The 15,990-nt window shown below is 36.4% G+C and overlaps 1 protein-coding gene across 9 annotated transcripts in view; it reads left to right on the forward strand.

Moving 5' to 3' along the window:
• GRIA3 (glutamate ionotropic receptor AMPA type subunit 3) overlaps positions 1 to 15,990 on the forward strand; it is a 346,637-nt gene that overhangs the window by 220,451 nt on the left and 110,196 nt on the right. For 7 of the 9 annotated variants that reach the window (XR_004952901.1, XR_004952902.1, XR_004952903.1 and 4 more), the window contains exons 5-7: positions 2,136 to 2,189; positions 5,692 to 5,735; positions 8,771 to 8,840. Coding sequence is in view for 6 of the 9 variants with exons in the window: in XM_036227316.1 (XP_036083209.1) it covers positions 2,136 to 2,189; positions 5,692 to 5,735; positions 8,771 to 8,840 (168 nt within the window). In the remaining 3 variants the exon portion in view is untranslated. The remainder of the gene's footprint in view (positions 1 to 2,135; positions 2,190 to 5,691; positions 5,736 to 8,770; positions 8,841 to 15,990) is intronic. The other 2 variants (XM_016136089.2, XM_016136084.2) reach the window with 1 other exon arrangement.

Below are 15,990 nucleotides of genomic sequence, written 5' to 3' on the forward strand. Positions count from 1 at the left end.
TGCTCATTTTCTGAGATAACTCAAAACCCTCTGATTTCATTATATCGAGGGTTGTCAGTGAATTAAGAATTCAACAAATGTATGGTCCCCAGTAAGGATGTTTTTCACGAGTGGGCACTGCAGAATACATCTCAGCAGATAGCTAACAGCTCATTTTGTGTCATGGAAGCATGAAAAATCATCCCCTCATGACACTCATTAACTTTTCATTTCCTCCATAAAAAATATCAGTCATAAATGTGGCTCATTTTTTAAATTAATCAAAAACAGCACTCTCACTCGTGTTTTTCTTTCACTTGTGCACACATATGCACAAGTGTGCTCTCAATACTTGAACTGACTTAAGGGCCTCTAATGCCAGCATAAGCATGATATTTGAATATGTGAATCCACTTCTCTGGGCCAGCTCAAACAAACCTCATCTTCTCCAGGAAGCCTTCCCTATCTATCCCAGCAGGATTTAGATACTTCTTTTTCCAGACCTAGAGCAATCATTGGTATTTGACATTTAGTTAGCACATATAAAGAAACCATGTAATGTACTGCCAGGAGAATGGATTATAGAGGCAGATAGACCCAGCAAATTCCAGCTTTACAAATTCTTAGCTGTGTAGCCTTGAGCAAATTATTTAAACTCTCTTTAACTGAGATTCCTTATCTGTAAAATGAAACTACTGATACTTAATCTATTCAATTTTTCTAGGGACTAATAAAGTACCTATGCCTGGTATATATTAGGCATGAATTAAGGGCAACTGTTTATTGTTATTATAATGGCCTTTTATATATAGCTATGGTTTAGTATATGTGCAATTTTATTGTCTTCACAAGTTGTTTTTAAACCTTTTGATAGCTGTGTCCAGAATGTAACTTATCATGAAGCTTAATGGCCTCTTAATTGCACAGGTTCTTTCTAAGGCATTATTAAAATGTTGTATTCACAATTTTGTATTATTTTTCTTAAAGAGGAATTCTAAAGTGGTATTAGCTTCAAGCCTTTACAAAACCTGGTTCTGTCTCTGGTTGTGTCTTTAACCTCTATGTTACCCACCCACCTCGTTCCCACTACGTGTATTCAGCATAGTACTTTGTACATAGTCGGTACTCAATAAAATAACATTTTATAAAATCTTCAATCAACCATAATTTTTGTTCTACTTAACTATGTAGAAAGAAGCTTACGTCAGGTCAAAAACTTCTAACTACCAACCAATACATTGGGTTGGAAAACACTCAATCCACTTACATACTTTGTAAACTATAAGACTATTATTAATACAGTTTTATTTATGAAAGTTATGATATGAATGATTACCTTAAAGCAGTGTTTCTCAACCCCGGCCCTATTGACATTTTTTTGCTGAATAATTCTTTGTTGTGAGGGGGAGTGGAGCTGTCCTATGCATTGTAGAATATTTAGAAGCATCCCTTGCTTTTACCCACTAGATGCTAGTCACTGCTCCCAGATACAACAACCAAAACAGTCTCTAGGCATTACCAAATGTCCCCTAGAGAAAAATCCTCTTCCCCACAGCCCTAAGGCATCACCATTAGCACTAAAAGATGTACAGATGGTCACAAGTCTTTCAAATTAAGGCAGATAAAAGAAAAGCAAGAATTTTAGAAAAGTTTTCAATAAGCAAAAGCAACCTCAATTAACCTGAAAATCCCATTAACCCTATTCCTTGACTGTTTTATTCTCTAGACATTCCAGATAACAATAACAAAAAAAGTATTGCATTTTCTATTTTCTAATTTGTATGCAAAGTTCACCCCATTTGCCACCTCAACAGCTAAGTACAGAAATCTAGTCGATGGGTGAGGTATCAGTTTCATTGCTTTTGCCATCTATTTTAAGTAACAATGATGCTACTGACCTAGAAATTTAGAGATTTTTTCCCCTTATTGTTGACATTTTTAACTTAGATATTAGAATTCTTCCTGTAGTCTCTATCTGAAAGTAAAATGCAACAAAAAAGAAAGCTGGCCCAATTAACTATGATTTTACTGTATAAAACCTAACACTTCGTTGATCATTTAAAAGTAAGTTGTTCCAGCCATTTGATTGATTATGCAATTGAAAATATCTTTCTTGATTAGCAATATTTCTTATTTCTTATTTCTTATTTCTGCAGGTTGTGATCCTAGGGAAACATTCAAGAGGTTATCACTACATGCTTGCTAACCTGGTAAGAACAAGCAGTATTTAAGTTTCCTAGGGCAATACAGTCTATTTAAGTTTGTGTCACCTATAATTGTCCAAGAATGAAATACATGAAGTACCTAATTTGTTCTCTAGATGCTCGGAGAAATGAGTCAGTAAACACCAAAACCTGAATGTAATAGCCTTATTTTTAATTAAGATGTATCTGTTTTAACTGTGAAACTTATTATATTCTCTCATTATTTAAAAAAATACTAATTTGATGTGATTTTCACTGATTATTCTTAGATTCTATTTGGATTTGAAATATAACCCATTTTACCTGGGTTGAAAATGTAAAACAGGGAACAGGGGGCATAGGAAACTGACTCTTTTCCCAATTAATCCAAGTGTATATGCATATCAGTACTGGATTTGTCTTTTCTGAAGCAGACCACTACTAAATATTTTCAAACTAGATTTCAGAAATAGGTTCAAACATGGGCCATCAAATGACCCTGACAAAGTATATAACCACCTTTCTACTTAAAACACGACTTGAAACTTTACCTTCAAACTTCCCATGACTTTAAAATTTGTGACATTTTAGAGACTGGTATTTCATTTAGGTCATTTTATAGCTCTTCTTTTCCTAAAAGACCAGTTGGTTTAGGAATTAACAAAATGGTTTCTAAATCAGTAACATCTGTTTGGCAAAGGTATCTTCATGGAATAAAAGAGGAATGTTAAATTATCACTGTGATGCCAAGAACCTATTAAATTATTACGTAAATTCTAATCCCAAGTTTGTTTCATTAGCCCAATAGAATCATAATCATTACAGAGGTCTTAAACCAAAATAGCAACAAAGATGAAAGATTATTGTAATTATATTCTTAGATTTCTTAAATGAAAGAAAAAAATCTTATTTTGTTTTAATAGTGAATACTTTTTTAATTAGAAAGAAAATGTTACTTAAACCTTTTTCTTAGGAAGTATGTACACTAAAACACTTTCTAAGATGAAGAGTAGAGCTACTGCTTTGAAATATAGCATGCATCTTTCCAATAAACTTCTCAAAATGGAGCACTGCAGTCCATTTTGGGGATAAATTAATCAAATCTTTTAAGAGAAGAAATTTGTATTCTTAATTTACATCTGAATACATTCAATTTTTTTCGGCAACCAATAAATAAAGGATGTTTGTTGACTCATTGAAGCTTAGAACAAGCTTGGCATGTCACCTGAGGCAGTTATTGATGGGTTTTTATCATTTTTTCCTCACCAATAAGTATTTCGGTTTCCTTCCTTCCACCCTCCCTCTCTCTTTCCATCCCTTCCTTCCTCTCCCTTTTCCTTTTCCCCTACCTAATAAGTCTTAGGGTTCACCCATCACTAACAGTACATGATACAACTTTTAGTACACATACAAACTTTTTTGTTATAATGGTAATGTATTCATTTAATATGTGTTAGAAAAATATAGAACTAGCATGTCAAAAATCAAATTTTATGGATACTATTTCATACAAGGTTAAAATAGAAATTTAACAACAAACAATTTTAATATGTAAAATATGCCAAATAAATAATCGCATGACAGATACACAAATATAGCAAAATTCAATTTTTTGTTTGTTTGTTTGTTTTGTATACATGGTTGTGGTGGTATGTGGATAACTGAAGTTTGGGGAAAAAAACACTGAACTGAGGGTCAGAAAGTTTGAATTGTCATACTGACTTTGCTACTAGGTAGCTATGGCACCTTGGGTAATTCACTTCACCTCTATGGATTTCAGTTTCCTTACTGTAAAACACATATGGGAGTGGAGGTTATTGATGCATTGGTTGGGTCCTTAGGAAACAGATGGTAAGATATAATTAGAAGTGCAAGACATTTATTGGGAATAATACCTGTAAAAAATGAGAAGGAGAGGGAAACAAGTAGGCAGTGAGAGCTTAGAGCACAATACAGGTCTTAGATCAGTGAAGTAGGTGGAAAAGAAGAAAGTTTAATAAGAACTTCAGACTGGTATAGCTCTAAGAAACTCCTACCCAGCATACCTGGGAACTCCAGTGCAAAGGCTGCACATAGAGGAACCATACACTACCCCAAAATGGAAAGCCACTGTACTCCCCCACCACACACACACACACACACACACACACACACACACACACTGCTCAGCCATTGGCTGGCAGCTTCCTAGGAAGCACACACCTCCAGCTTGAAAGCTAAGGCAGACCCTGAAGGCACCTGAGGCTGGAGTCTGTCAGCTAACTCGACTGCTGGAGGGAGATTCTATCTTAAAGGGAGATCTGAGCCATGCACAGCAATGGCTGTCTCAGTTGGCCTAGGATGACCAGATGATCTATAAAGACCTTTCTCACGCTAGAATTCCAACTAGGCCTCCCCAGTCCTACTAATAATCCTTTAGGTGAGCACTGGTTTCAACTTTGAGATACAAACATGACAGAAAAGTAAGCCTGAGGAGTGATAGAACTACAAGAGAGAATCACTAGAAGTTTGGGGAAAAGAATGGTGAACTGACACAGAACTAACAAGGAACTCAGAATTATAAAAGTTTTGGAGGATGCCTACTGCAAGAGCAAGCAACGTCTGTTCCTTGTAAAAGAATGTGATGTATAGTGTTATGTCAGTCTGGGTAATGAAAATATGAACTTATTTACCATACTTTGACTTGCCACCATCTCTCTTTCTCTAGTAATCTCCTTTTTATTGGAACACAGCCATGTGTTTCCATAAGTCCCTGTACTTTATATCACATTGCATATGGGCAATAGAGATAATACCTGTTGTTAATATCTGATAAAAATAATGAGACGGATTATTCCTATCATGGTTTCTAGATTTTTTTAAAGCAGATTAAAGGAACCCAAACCTCTCCATCAAAGACACACACACACACACACACACACACACACACACACCCATACAGCAAGCCAAAACTATATAGAAGTCATTTAGATGGTCAAAAAAAGTGTAAGTGAAGCTAAGAAGATGATTCCTTTCAAGATGAGCCAGCTAGAGGAAAACTAAAGAAGTCAATCTATGTCTTGGTGTAATAACAACATAGAACCACTGCCTCCTTCTACAAATATGAATTCAAAAATAGTCACACTGCTTACCTAAGCTCTCTGGAATCACCTGCACCAGAGCCCCAAGTGTCCCCTTTGCTACTGAGCTCTATCTGGCAAAGACTTATATATGCTTTTACATGGACCTTCCCTGACAACAACTGTAATGTGAGAACACTTCAATAGTTCATGAATGCTTCAACAAAGGCCTTTCAGATGTCAAGATGTAAGTTTCAAAGTAAACAACAAGCTGCAGAAAATTTTAAATTGTTGAAGTTCTTGGAAGAAACAAAAGATCCAATCAGGAGCATGGGCCAAAGATGTGATCTGGTCAGGCTGGAAGTGGACATGCAAATAGAGCAAGTGAGTCTCTTATAAATTTTGTACTAGTTGGTGATATCATTTCTTCTTAGGTGTTATTCCATAATTAATTGTTTTTCCTCTTTCAGGACTCTCTCTACAATGGTAATATTTCTCTACTCAAGTACCAGAGGTAACCATCATTTATACAATTTATCAGTCAAATAACCTCTTTCTGTCATGGTAAGGTCCTGGATCAGGATCCTTTACTGTGTTCCCAGGCATGTTATATATTGTGAACTATTTTTTAAATATATGTGAATAGTAGCAGATAAAACCCTATATTAACCCTATAAATAATGAAAAAAGCACACTAGATCAGGAACTAGGAGACAGCTATACATTCCAAGAATTTATCTAACTAGACTTGTGATAAACTAAACCTCTCTGAAGTTGTTTCTTAATATGTAAAATGGAGAGTTAGACCAGATTTCTATTTCACAAAGTGTGCTATTTGTACATGAGATAATTTTAAGTAGTACATAGAAAAACTTCTTCTTAAACTGATTAGTTTTGAATTTCTATTAAATGTGTATTGGAAAAGATAACTACCCCATCAAATCTGTGATTTTACAGATACCATTCCTCAGAATGAGGCTAAAGTAGATATTTAGGCTAAAAAACTTAGTCAATGTAAATAAAAATATTAGTTGAATGGTATTTCAGATAAACATCTATGGCAAAATTTAAAAAAAAAACTCTAAAGATGGTATATTAATGACTTAAATTTGTAAAACACTCCAAGATCACTACCATCTCTACATTTTGTCCTTGTAGAGGGTCAGTTTGGACCATGGAAGGCCAAGAGTGAGAGGTAGTCACTGCAGCTGGGTGAACATTGAGGACATAAATGGGAGAGCAAAACCAGAGCCCTGTTATCCTTGGGGACATAAAGTCATAAGACAGACTTGAAATCACCCCAGGTGGGCAAAAACAAAAAGAGGTATGAGTACCTGTAAACTAAGTTGCAACAGAGCTGAGAACCTAAAGGAGCAATCAAAGTAGTCTAGAAGTTGATACAAAATGAACTGGATCTGGGTTGAGATAATCCAACGACAGGTATTTGGTACCCAATCTCAAAAATTATACCAAAAAACTATAAGCATTTAAGGTACCCAGGAGAGAATGTGAGCCATAGTAGGACTTATTCAGTGCTACACCAGTTAACTTCTACCTTAGAACACCCAACCTAGGTCTAGACTGATCCCAGAATTAGAGAAAGTTGTTGACCCTGCAAGTAAGGTAACATTAGCTGCCAGTGGTAGAGAGCCACAAGAGCAGAAAATCAAGCAGGCCTTCATGCTAGGAGAGAAGGTAAGAAGAAAGTGTTTTAGACTTCTCCCTGCTGTGCTAGCTATTTTCTTTAGACTTCTTGTTTGTCTCAGAACTCCTATGAGGAGAGAATTCTTATCCACTCACCTCTCCAATTTCATTAGAGATCAGGAAATGGGCTCAGAACATGACTAGCCCAAAGTCTCAAAGCTAATCCATTGCCAACCTAGGTTTACACTCCAGGTTGATCAAACTCTTAATAGAGCACCTTGCTCTTCTAATGTTACCTGCTGAAGCATCTCAATGAGACAGAAGGCCAGCCCCACAAAACTCACATAAGAACATTTGCAAATACATAAATGTATATGAATGAAGTATAAACTATAAATTTATGAGAGTGAAGTGATCAGAGAGAAAAAGGCTTAAAAAACGAGGACAGCTTTGTGAATCTGGGTTTAAATCTTGTCCAAAGGGCCATCATAAAATGTATCTTAACAGGTACCAATTATATCTCCATTACTTGTTTCTCTCCTGCCACATTCATTCATGTATTCATTCATTCTCTTTCTCCCTCCATCCCCTCTCTCTTCATACTCTTTCTCTTCTCTCTCTCTCTCTCTCTCTCTCGCTCTCGCTCTCGCTCTCGCTCTCGCTCTCGCTCTCTCACATCTTCCTTGTTTCTCTTGCTCTCTCTTCTCTCTTTCTCTCTCCATCTGCCTCATTCATATTATTAGTATGCCAGGAAATAATGATGGGGGTTACTAGATTACATCTAAGTTTTTCAAATTTCTACTAAAATAAAAACATTATTCATAAACTAGAACCCAAAAGAGACCGCCAGGAGTAACCTACGCTTGAAGAGGTGAACTCTGCAGTTTACCAAAATTTGGGATGTACCTGAAACAGAGAAGGGCCCACTTTGTTTAGAGGGAAAACATAAGCCCATTTTTTAGTTCGAATGAGATTGGATCACCCTGTATTGCTTGTCAATAACTAACTGTTCCCTTCTGCAACCTTCTCTTTCCAGGTCTTTCTGTTTTGTTCTCTACTCTTTCTCTTCCTTTGTTTTTCCATTTTAATGTTCTAAGTAAAAAATGTAAATGTTCAAAGCCACCTATTGTAATCACTGACACCTCAGCAGATAGCGTATAAACACACAGCTCACTGGGCTGGAGTCTGACCTTACAGGCAAATGATGTGGGATTGAAGGAAAATACTCCCACTGGTCCCAAATACCAGGAGCCCAGTCACCACCCTTGGGTACACAGCCTCTCTGGTGGATTCACTTTCTTCTCCAAGTGGAAATAAGATAGAACAGAGAACCAAGGGAAAGAGGAGTAGAGCCTGGGCTGGGGTCCAACTTCCTACCATACATTTAGAAAACCATAGTTATTTGTCAGCTTAAAGTAGCAAATTTTGAGACTCATTCTTCCTGTCCCAAAATACCTTTGTTATAGTCAACCATCTCTTTCTCTCTTTCTCTTCTTCTCCCCTTCCCTCTCTCCCTCTCACTCTCCTCCACTTTTCCTGCTTTCCCTCTCCCAATCCGTTACCTCTCTCTCCAGCCTAAAATTAACATGGAAAGATCAATTCCTACCCAATATTCTAACAAGATGAGTTGAAAGAATTGTTTTTCCCCCAGACACCCAGAACATATTCTCTAAAACTGCACTTATCAAACTGCCTATAAAGAAGGGCCAGTTTTTTCACCTCAAATCTTCACAGACCAATCAATGAAGTATAAGAAAAATAAATTACTAAAAAACATGAAATTAACAAAACAAGATATAAAAAATATAAGCCTATTTTTAGTATTAGATTCAACAGCCATAATATTACCCTGTCAAATTGCTATAAAGGTTTATAAACTCAATTTCTTTTCTTATATCACCTCAGACTAGTAAAAACAGCAGACGAGCAGCAGTCCACACACACATTGGATAAAACTGCTCTAAAGGTCTTCAGAGTAAGTTATGATTTTTCTGTACCACTCGTGTGCTTAATACCTTGTCAACTTCACTGCAAAGAAGACAGAAGGTATTGTCTTTAAGAACCTTATATTCATATTGGGTGGACCAAACTTGTATAATTTATTATAATTAGCATAGTGATAGAACAGGTCCTGGGACAGGGAATGAAGGAAAGGCAGAGTGTGGGGAGTCAAAACTCTGCTCGGCATGGCCAGAGAGTGCTTTCAGAAAAGGCAACATTGAAACAGTGATCTGAATGATATACCTATTTGTATGAAAATAGCATGTGGCAAGGTCCTGAGGCAGAAAGGATCTTGACACTGTCTCTAAACTATCAGAAATCAATTTTGGCTAGAGAAGAGCGAGTGACAATATTCTGATTATATGAAGTTTTAGTTGGCCTGGTTAAGGAATTTTAGCTTTTTCCAACAGCAAAAGAAAGGCAATAAAGAATTTCAACCAGGAAAAGACATGATTTCATTTTTGTTTTAAAAAAATCAATATCAAATGGATGGCTCTTATAGTATTTAAATTATATTTCAATATAGCTGTTAATATAAAAAAAGAGATCAGAAGTTAATTTTCCTACTGTCACTTACAGTTATTGCACTTATGTCAACTTATAGTTATTTATATATCCATACAAACAACTCCCACTAGATTAAAGTTCTGTAAGCTCAGGAACCAAGTTTGATATGGCTCACCATTTTACCAAGAGACCATACTTAGGCAGTTTCAAAGTATATCTGTTGATTGGATTAAAGAATAAAACAGTGAGTGAACAATACAAGCAACCTGGAATCAAGTGCTAATATAGATGGTTCAGTCTTCAACCCTACATATTAAACCTTCCCAGGAGGATGGAGCTGCTTCTAGAAAAAAACTTGTGTCTCTCATTAGCAACCTGATAACTTGAGTTACCACAATTACTATTCATTTCTCTCTCAAAGCATCACCCAGATCAACAATACAAATGGCACTAAAGGCAGAGCCAACCTTCACCCAAACTGAGATAGATACTTGTCCATGACAGCCTTCCAACTCCAATTCTAATGCTTTTATCTTTCCTAAAGGCAAGCCACCTTTCCCATTACTCACCCATAATCTACCATCAATTCAATGAAAGCCACCCAACTTATCTTGTCTCTGTTTTCTTCTCTGTACAAAGAATAGTATTATATGAAGGAAATCTCCCCATGATATCTTAAAAATAAGTGAACTAAAAGCAAACACTGAATATATTTATTTCCAACTCTCAATTATCCACTCTACTAGAAATAAATCGAATTGCAGTAAGTATAAATCGAGGGAGGCAGGATAATACTAAAGTCATCTGAATCTTTGGAAGACTGGGTTGTGTGGCTATTCTCAAATCAGGGGCAATCTGTGTTTGGATGCCAGTTGTATAACCAATGTCTGTGTAAAAGATGGCCTTAGAGAATTAATCAAATGTAGCTTTCAAAACCCTGTATGAATTTCTTAGGCACAGAGGTCATGATTGGTTTTACACGGTTGCATTCAGATGTATGCAATAGTGCACTGGATCAAACAGATGTGATATGATTAAGAGGTGATACAATTGATGAAATATAGCAGAACTTACAAATCCAAATGAGTAGTTTCCCTCTCAAAAGAATAATTTCTGGAGATTCTATCCATATTTCCCACAAGTATGGTCATTGTTGCACAGAGGGTGTTAGCCAAAAAACAAAAACAAACAAACAAACAAAAAAACCCACTGTAACCAAACTGAGTTGGTGAAATGTAAGCAGCCTTAAAATTTGGTAAGTCTAGTCTAAGCACACAAAAATCATTAAGTATCTAATCATCACTTCTAATTATTAAAATTCCTATGAAAAAATAAAATGGTCTCAACACATATCCTACATAGTATAGCAAGGGATTTGGAACCTTGGAGTCATTTAGCAATAAAGTTATGGTGTACACACATAGTTATTACACAGAAGGCATAGCAAAGCATGCAATAATAAAAGAGAGCAAAAGCTCATAAGCAGTCAACAATGTGCAAGAGCTTATGTAATAATTGGGGCACAAAAGAAGGGTACAAATTGGCCCTCTTACTACCTGAAAGAGATTACAGAGACAAATTTGATATCAATGTTTTTAGTCATGATTTTACTAAATGAAATGATTCTGGAAACCTGAAATTTCAGTAGAGACAGCTAGAGCTGTAAACGATTAAGTGGGGACCCTTTCTAGATGAAAGGAACCAAGGTTAAAAAGGGCCTGATGTAGTTAGAGCATGAGATCTGTTGAATAAAATGTATATTTGAGGCCAAGGAAGCAGAAGATAACAGATAATGGAAATCTTTGAAGGTCAAGTCAAGATTTTTGGCTGTTAATATGTATGTAGAAAGTAAGGAATCCTTACAATGATTTGAGGAAAAGAGTATTATGCAGTAACTTGTATTTTATGAAGGTAAATTTATTACATTAAGAATAAATTGGAGAAGTAAAGAATTAGAATTCAGAGCACCAACTAGGAAGCTAGGACAATAATCTAGGGCAGTGGTTCTCAAACTCACTTGTGCCTCAAAGTCACCTGATGAGTTTATAAAAATACAGGTGCTTGAGCCCACACCTAGTAACATGGTAGGCCTAAAGTGACATTAATTTGAAGAAAGGATGCAAGAAGAGGAGATTTGAGAAAATATAAGTTTGTTTTGGGATATGTTCTTTTTAAGATACACATGGAATATGGAAGTTAATTTGTCAGCAGGCAGTTAGAAAAGGGATTCTAGAATCTCACTGGTGTCTCGTCCAAAGTGAATTCAAGTTAAAAATTCAAAAAAAAAAATAAAGAATTAATTTGCTTTACAAACTCTAAAACATGAAAATGTAACAAACTCATTGACGGATGTACTATTTATGATAAATGGCGTCCTCTTGAAAAAGTAGATTCTCAGATCCCAGCTATATGAGAAATCATGACTATCTACCCCATACTCAAAATTAAAAATGGAAAAAAGGCAAAAAAAGAAGAAATTAATATATCTTTGGTTAGGTGGGACATGCCAGAAGAAACCAGTTTTCAAGCAAATAATGAACTACTATGATTCAGGGATGAAGTAAAGCAGTTGCTATAAAACGGCAACCTACTTAAATAAAATGAACCACAAAAAAATCAAAGAAATTTTATGAAATACATTTCATCTTTGGTAAAAGTATATTATTTTAAAATATATAATTTTTAAAACAAATGAAGCTCAGTGAGGGCATAGAATTCATAATATAAAAATTTTCTCTTGGAGTCAGACATGTTAAAATGCATGTATTAAATAAAAGTATATGGGTTTGTTGCCCTTTTCTGAGAAGTTGCCATTGGAAGAAATGCTTGGGTCAGGCACTTAAACCCTGAAACAAAAGTCAGAACAAACTAAAAAGATTTAAAGTACTTTAAAACAATTGTTAATTTAGTTCTGAGCCAAGGGCATGAGTTAAAAAGTAAAAACTTATAAACTGTCCTAGTGCACAGTTAAACCAAGTAATTAAACTTACATTTTCTAAAAACAAGAATTTTCTGATAATAATTTAAAAAATCCATCTCTGTTCACATGTACTGCCATCTGATCACTATTTCTACTCACAGCAACATGAGAGGATAGCGTATAAGGGAGAAGTCTTGGCCTGTGGGCCAGAAAGAAGCCTAAGTGGGAGTAGTTAGAGTATACCTAAGAAAAGGAGGCCTCAGAGAGTGGTCAGAGACCATCGGTGAGGTAATTGTGTCCCACCCATGGGTGTTTCTGTCAGGGAAAAGTAAGGATGGAATTTTCTGGAAAAGGTCACATGATAAAGACTGATTAGTAAGAGGCAGCTTCAGGGGTGGAGTCTAATGTAGCTGGCAGTGGAAAATAATTCGACAGCTGGCAGGCAGATAGGATGTATGTCTTCCTCTATCATTTCCTGCACCTGCAACCACATCTCTTTTGGGTTTGGGTATTGAAAGCCTAATTCTACTTCATTAGATTTTTATGGAAGTTTTAGGCACCTAGGAACTCTAAATTCCCCCATATAGAAGATTGTGGGTGACCCTTCCAAAGTGTTGGTGATCATGGGAAGGAATGAAATGGGGGACTAGGAGACAAGAGACTTCTCTCTTTAGCCAGAAGCTCTCTCCTAAAGTATCTGTCTCAACATCTTACCCTATCTCTTTTCATTTTCCACTTTTACTTAATGCTTTTGGGTGGTAAAATCTGTGTGAACAATTTTACAAAGGCTTCAGGTAGGCCAGATACTTCAGTTCTCAAACAAACAAAAAACTAGACTGGGAAGTTCCACTTGTAGATCACAATGTGAGGGAGAAAATGGCCAGGAGCTAGGAAACTCTAATCATTTAGCTAGGGTGTTCATATAACATCCATTTATACATTCCTTAACCTTCTCCTGTTAGAGATCAGTGCTGGATGACCAATCTTGTTACAAGAATTGTTTTACAAGGTTTAGCTAGGAAAGGGGATCAAAATTCCCAAAAGTACAGGCTTTGGGTGGCAAACTTCAAGTAAAGATCAAAAAAGGGGGAAAAAAAAGTAGACCTAGAACAACCAGCATCTAAACCCCCCATGCAACCACTCTCTCCTCTTGTTCTTTACCCTATTACTTACTGGATCCATGGTGGCAGATCTGTTCAGTTCATGTTATAACAGAGAGTTTAGGAAATTTGTCCTCAATTTTCCAAACTCAAGGTCTGTGGATGAAAAGCTCAAAAAGGATATCTAGCAAGAGGTTATGAGCAAGAATAATGATTTAAAATAAAAGGATAAGAGGAGAAAGAGAGCCAGAACCTCTATCCTAATACAACCCTGTCTACCACTAGTCTCTATTCATCCCCTCCCCCAATTTCTCATATCATCACTTATCTATTAAAGGTTTGGTGGTCAGCTCTGCTGAATTAGTGTCCTTATTGAGGCTTTGGAGAGAGTTAGGCCTCAGTTTTCAAAATGTCATGTACTATGCTTGTCCACACCTACAATAGAATCTAGCAATATGTGAAAGAAAACAACATATTTTAAAACAATAGAACAGAGATTGAAGGGAGACTGAGTCAGGCAATTTTTATTCCACAGCCAACAACTCTCTTTTAACTTCCTTCTTTTTACTGTTCTTTACCCTTTTATTTGTTTACCTGTTTTATCTGTTTGGTGATCATTTCTTTTATCTTAGTGTTTTTATAGAGGGTTTAGAGATATTTGGCATTTATATCCAAATTTGAGGTTGATATGTTGTCAATTCAAAAAGAGACATCTAGCAATTTTAATTTGTACAATCTTGGAGAATGTCAGTAGCTAGTTGAACTGTGGGATTTAGCAATATTTGATACAAAAAGAAAAATGTTTTTTGAAAAGGTATCAGAAATAGGATGATCGAGAATCAACCAACTTCAGCCTGTAAGCCAGAACAGCTTTGCTTAAATACCCATCTTTCCCATTCACCTCTTTTCTCATTTCCTCTTTTATGTACTTGATATATCCTGGTCAGCTCTGCTGCATTAGTGTTTTTCATAGGGTTTGGGGATAATCCAGACTTGATTATCTCAATCTTGAGGGCTGTGGGTTGCTACATCTAAATGCTGGGCTCCAGGGCAACATTCGAACCGCAGAATACGATTACATTACAAACAAGCAAAATGAACGCAAATGGGCTACAAGGAGAAACAGCAGCATAAGCCAGCCAACTCTTGCCCTTTAGCAACAAGATCTCTCCTTTCATCTTCTAAATACCTATTACCTCCTTTTTTTTCTACTACACTTCTGCTCTGTCCATTTTTCCCATGTGGCTGTGCTCATATTTTCTGCCCACATGGACAGATAAGCCTTCAGGACAGTCCATAAAAGCTAGTGTTTTGTAGGTCTTACCTGCTTGAAGAGCAGTTTGAGGTGACCTTCATTTGGCTTGATTTGTGCTGCTGTGTATGCACTTCATCTCACGAAGATAGCCAGGCTGATTCCAGTCTGAGGTATGCTAGAACTCATTCCCAGGTGTGTTTTTCATAAAACATGGGTTGATTGAGAAACTTCTAGGTCCTCAGTGGTATGGTTGATGAGTGGTAGAGAGGTTAGTACAGAGTATGCTTATGAACATATTTCCAAATTACGTTCATTGGAAAGAAAGACACCCAAGTGGAAATATGTGGAGCCTATATGGCAGAGCGAAGCCTCTTAGGAGTAAGTGGGGGAGATTTGTGAGGTAAATTTGAGTTGGACCCCTCCTTATAGTATCTCTGCCAAGAAAAGGGCAGTGAGAGAAAATCTTTCTGGAAAGAAGTAGTATGGTGAGTAACCAAATGGCTCTTATGCCTTAAGAAAGGTGTGAGATTTCTCAGATATTTTCTCTCTCCCTCCCTTTTGTTAATTCTCCATTGCCATTTTAACATGCTCTGAGTATTAGGTAAACAGGAGTATGGTGCTTATTGAAGTGTGAGGGACACAAGAGATACTGCTTTCTAGTACATGCTGTGGCCATTGACCTTGGGGACCAGGATGGTGGCAGAAGCATTCTCAACGCCTTCATTTCAAGGAAGGGAGCTCTACTTTTCCAGCCTAGGCTTTGAATACATGGGAGAGTATGAAAGAGCCCACTCTTTACCCCTGCCAGCATGAAGGTGGAGAGTTAGTCAATGTTCTTATGTAATACTTGTTAACTGATAAATACGGTTTGAAGCAGTAAATTAATTAAAACCATTTGTTAAAGTTTTGTCCTCAGATCTTTATTTGTATGTATGTTTAGATGGTAGAAATGTGGAATTGGGTAATAGTTAAGCTTAAACCCCCACTGGAGCCTCTGCTAGGCTTTATACACAAGCAAGCCTCTCTGCTGGTTACAGTGCAGGGGGAGCAAATGGGAGAAAACACAGTCTTAAGTTTATTTCATGAAGGAGCTTTTTGGGAGAAAACTTATCCTAACTAGTTAATGTATGTCAATTTAAAAAATACTTTGTAATTTTCTAAAAATAGGAATTATTCTCGGTGATGCAAACTATTTGGCTCTTTGGCCAGTCTCCATTGATTCATATCCCAGTTATAAAAAGAAAAAGAAGGAGAATATAATAACTGAAAAAGCTGTTCACTAAAATGTTTTCTAAGATTACCTTGTTGCCCATGTTAAAGAAATATAATTTTTTTAAAAAGC

The sequence above is a fragment of the Rousettus aegyptiacus genome, unplaced genomic scaffold, assembly GCF_014176215.1.
Source record: "Rousettus aegyptiacus isolate mRouAeg1 unplaced genomic scaffold, mRouAeg1.p scaffold_m13_p_9, whole genome shotgun sequence".
NCBI lineage: Eukaryota > Metazoa > Chordata > Mammalia > Chiroptera > Pteropodidae > Rousettus > Rousettus aegyptiacus.